Raw genomic sequence first — 4,765 nt, forward strand, 5'->3', positions numbered from 1 at the left:
GTATTTATGTCCCCACTGGATGCAACAAATGCCTCTTTTGTAATGGGTTTTAATGTTTTTGTCTCATTGTGCCGTGGGGCATCATCACAATATGGTAAGGGACATAACATTTCCGTCACACGCTTGAGGTATTCGGCCAATCACAACGCACTGGATAGCTGGCCAATCACAGCACACCTCGCTTTTTCAGACCAATGAGCTTTGTAAAAATCGACGCGTTTCAGAAAGGCGGGGCATAGAGGAGAAACAATAATGTACAGTATGTGGAAAATAGTGTTTTTTTAACCTTAAACCACATAAACACATTTCATTACACCAAATACACAAAATAATGTTCTTTTTAGCAGCATCATACACATGCGTTGTATATGTGCAGGGAAAACACACATATGCATCGTGATACTCTCCAAAATGGCGCTAGGGTGACGCGGAAGAGAAGAATTGTTGAATAAAGTCGTTATTTGTTTTCTTTACACACAAAAAGTATTCTCGCACGGTTGAACCACTGATGTCACGTGGACTGTTTTAACAATGTCGTTACTACATTTCTGTGCCTTGATCGTGGTAGTACACTTGCGGTCTATGGAGGGTCAGAGAGCTCTCAGATTTCATAAAGATGAACGAAGGTCTTATGGGTTTGGAATGACACGAAAAATTTTGGGGTGAACTATCCCTTTAATATCATACTCAATATTGACAGCTTACATTCTCAATTTACAACGTTTCAAAAATACTTCTATTAATCCAAGGCATACTAGACCTTCGGTTAAAAAGAATTTAAATGACCTCACCTCGCCTTGTGGCTGAACAGGTCTTCTGCGTGGACGCTGGCGCCGAGGACGTGGCAGAGGGGCTCCTTTCTCTTCACTGCCCTCTCCCTCAGATATGGGCCCTGGTGCAGCTTTCTCCTCTCCTTCAGCAGGCTGTGCATTACGGGGGTAAAAGCGCCTACGGAATCTTCGTTTATTGGGGGCGTATCGACTGCCTTTGACAGGTATACCCCCTGGACCAGTCACATTTGCTGCCTCTGAGCCCTGAAACAAAGACTCCGTTTTAGAGGCTATAAAAGTTATAAAACTCACAATATTCCCCAACACTCTTTTGATTCATCCAGATACCACTTACTTTAGCTGCTTCGACAACATCAAACTCCACAACCTCACCATCCCCCACACTTCTGAGGAACTTTCTTGGGTTATTCTTTTTTATTGCAGTCTGCACAAAGGGAAGAGGCACATCCTTAGCATAACATCAATTTTCAACAATGCTGGGTGAGTTAAATTGCAAGTCAAACCAATTCAAAAAACAACTGTTTAGGTGATAGGTGATCTCAATAGGTTTTCATTTTTCTAATGTCATTTAAACTTACTATGGAAGAATGTCATGTATATATGCTGCATTTGCCATCCGAGTCAAACATTTGTTCAAGACTACACTAGTGGCATTACTCTATAACCTTTCATTTAAGGAGTTGCTATTTTAAAATTTTAAATAGTCTAAATGAAATGTTGCTATGCGTTTATAAAGCAAACTCATTACCTGATGAACAAACACATCCTCTTTAGTATCATTTCTGTGAAACAAAAAGCATTAAATACAATTAATTGATATTTTAACAAACATTTTCTGAAAACTTAACAGATAGGCATAAAATCATGATTATTTAATAAAACCATAATTATTTAAATGCTTGCTTAGCAATATGATCTCTCTCTCTCTCACACACACACACACACGTCCAATAAGCCTGAGATCACTTGGGTAAAATCTGGGCTTTCTTCATTTAAACATGTAAATAAGGTTTTAGAATTTTACATTTCAGACAGCGTTTTAGGTCACTGATCACATTTGTTACACTGCAATGAAAATGGCTGTTTATTTAAATTAGGGGGGGGAAACACTAGTGGTCTCAGACGTTTGGACTCCACAGTATCCATCAGACTGTGTCTCTGTGCATATAGTTAGTCAGGTGAGCAGTCATTTCAGTATTATTAACATACCTATTGATGAAGCCATATCCATTGCGCACATTGAACCATTTCACAGTTCCCTGCACACCTGTCGCTGCAATAGAGAAGAAAAATAGTATATCACCACCATCTAGTGAGAAGATCTGACAGGATTCGTATGCTCAAGCAAAGCCCGAGGAACCAACTCATTTGAACACTGTGGGTCATGTGTATGAATCAGCTACAAACTTTGAGAGCCTTCAACCTCTTTGGCCACTCAAGCGCAGGTCACAACTTTATCCAAGACATAAAGGTAGACGAACATACACGCGTTTTTGGCCCGATAGGAAGATATTTTCTTATTATTATGCGATCCAGTGGGTAAATATGGGCAATTACAAATGGCTCATAAATGTAAATCTTTTACCTAACGACATTGCAGCACACCTGCAGTTAAATCCCTCCCACAAAGCACATGGTGACAGCGCGCAGAAATGTGGGTCATCAATGCAGTCTCACTGTGTAAACAGTCAAACGCTGGCCTGCCTCAAATATGGACAACTTTAGATCCTACCAGACATGTTCCTTTAATTTCTCTTTATTCTGTAATTACATAAACAGAATATTAAATCCCAACAAGAGACAGATTGTCCAGTGAGAAGTTAGTTATAAATGGTAAAATAAGTCAGGATGACGGTAACCGTGGTTTCTAAAAAGCATTTATCTACAGCTTTCTCGATACAACATGTAAAGCCGCACGTGGAAGTAGTGAATTCAACTTTATTTCTGTCCGCCACAAAAATGAAACCATTTTCTGAAAGACGATACTGTCGAAATGTAAAGCAAAACACAAACGGCAATTGTCAGTAAAGTCTGTCAGTCACGTTTCACCCCACATACATGACGTGTTCATTTCTATGATCTGCAGTATGTTTTCAATAAACGTATTATTGTCGCTGAAGTCACTGAACCCCTACCGATAACTTTTCTCTCGGGCTGAGGTTGCTCAGATTCCTCTGTGTCGCTCATCTTCTCTCTCTGGATTTTACCCCCTCACTCCGACTCTCCAAACTTTTACTTGTGTGTCCACCTCAAACTTTTTATCTAGATTCCCTGTCAGGAAGGATCGACTCAGCCTCGATTTAATTGGTGTTCAAGCGACCAATCCGCGAGTTCCATCTTCATTCTCGCGTGATCAATTGGGTGTCAACGCAATGTCTCGCGCCAAAACCAGTAACTTTTTAAAAGTTCATTACGACTTTTGAAAGAAATTTGATAAAAAGCAGCTAATGTTTTCTATATGATTATGTTGTTCATTGTAATGTCGTAATCCAGCTTCATCTATCTATCTATCTATCTATCTGTCTGTCTGTCTCTAGTAGATATTTATAGGCTAGATGCCTGTTTTAAAGCAGTAATATGTATTTCCTTACAGTGATATGCAATACATCAGACAGATTCACTTTTTCCTCTGTAGAGGATATCAGGTGTTGTCAATGGAAAATAAGACAAAGCACAAATAAGTAAGCCTGGCGATTTGATGGAATAGTTTAATATCGTTGTGCTTGTGCCACCCACCCCTCTTCGTTGCACAACCCGTTCTACACATAAGTCACCAGATTCAGATTTCACTTGACTATATTTAACCACACGATTAGACAAGACTGTAGGTGCTATGCATGTGGTCATATTCTTCCCACCTTTATTTGACAAACGTCACTTTTTCACTACTGTTTCTGTAAATATGATTTTCACCCCTGAAATTATGAAACCGTGTTTGCAACAATGTTAAAAGGTATGTAATGTCTGATTTTATTAGATTTTTACTAAACAGTAGGCCTACAGAACTTCTCTTCATCTCTAATGTATATTGGGCCCTTTGAGATGAATATTGCATTTGCTGAGGTGGTAGTTGAATCTGCATAATCTGCATTATTCATAGGAATAATCCCAGTATGTTAGGTCTGAGCCGACAAGAGCTGTTTGCAAGATGAACGAGAGCTATCCCGACTGCAATCACACCCAGACATACGATATTTTAACTATTTAGTAAACAAAAGAAATGTAAATATAAAAATATATAAAAGAGCTACAAAATAAATTTCCACTACTGACTGATTATTCCAGCTAGACACGAAGCGCACTTTTCACTTCGAAAGCGTTGCCACATTGCAAAAGAGAAACAAACATCCTGATTCTACCTCTCACTTCATAGTATAGGCAAAAGTAATGTGCATAATAGGAAATAAGAAAAAATAAGAAAATATGGTGATTAATAATGAAATTATGTAGCCTAGATTGTGACTCGGAAAGCAAACAAATATTTGACTACTGAGAGGTTGGTCTTACTTCATTGTGAAATGTCTGTGTATTCTGACTTTATTTTCCTTTTTTTGTTTTTGTTTTTGCAAGAAACATTTAAATATCAATTATTTCATTACATCACAGTAAATGTTTTTGCCAGTGTAGTGTAGCTGTAGTGATGACCCCTCTGGTCTACTTTACAAACAAGCCCTGGCAGTGTCCTGCACCATTTAGATTAATAGGCTATGGATGCTAACAGATGTTTTTCTTTAGGTATTACACCTCCTTTTGGATTAAAGAGGAAACAAATTATGGTATTAATTAATGACATTTCACAGAATGTGTCTCGAACAGTAGGCGGAGATATTTGACAGAGATTAGTGGTCAGTCATACTTTATTATTCTATGGTCACCAAGCATCTGCAGGCACACACACACACACACATCAATCAATAAAAAAATAAAATAAAGAAACCAGTGACTGCCTGTATTTATAAAACAATTAATGACGA

At 38.3% G+C, this 4,765-nt stretch overlaps 1 protein-coding gene across 4 annotated transcripts in view; it reads right to left on the reverse strand.

Annotated features, from left to right (window-relative positions):
- Positions 1–3,051, reverse strand: part of LOC107757842 (Y-box-binding protein 2-A-like) — a 16,712-nt gene extending 13,661 nt beyond the window's left edge. For all 4 annotated transcript variants that reach the window (XM_016575436.1, XM_016575435.1, XM_016575434.1 and 1 more), the window contains exons 1-5: positions 2,927–3,051; positions 2,001–2,064; positions 1,540–1,573; positions 1,126–1,215; positions 792–1,034 (exon numbers count right to left, since the gene is read on the reverse strand). In XM_016575436.1, coding sequence (XP_016430922.1) covers positions 792–1,034; positions 1,126–1,215; positions 1,540–1,573; positions 2,001–2,064; positions 2,927–2,978 — 483 coding nt within the window. In that variant the 5' untranslated portion in view covers positions 2,979–3,051. The remainder of the gene's footprint in view (positions 1–791; positions 1,035–1,125; positions 1,216–1,539; positions 1,574–2,000; positions 2,065–2,926) is intronic.
- Positions 3,052–4,765: the final 1,714 nt, after the last annotated feature.

The sequence above is a fragment of the Sinocyclocheilus rhinocerous genome, unplaced genomic scaffold (genome assembly GCF_001515625.1).
Source record: "Sinocyclocheilus rhinocerous isolate Xijiao unplaced genomic scaffold, SAMN03320098_v1.1 scaffold804, whole genome shotgun sequence".
NCBI classification, from domain to species: domain Eukaryota; kingdom Metazoa; phylum Chordata; class Actinopteri; order Cypriniformes; family Cyprinidae; genus Sinocyclocheilus; species Sinocyclocheilus rhinocerous.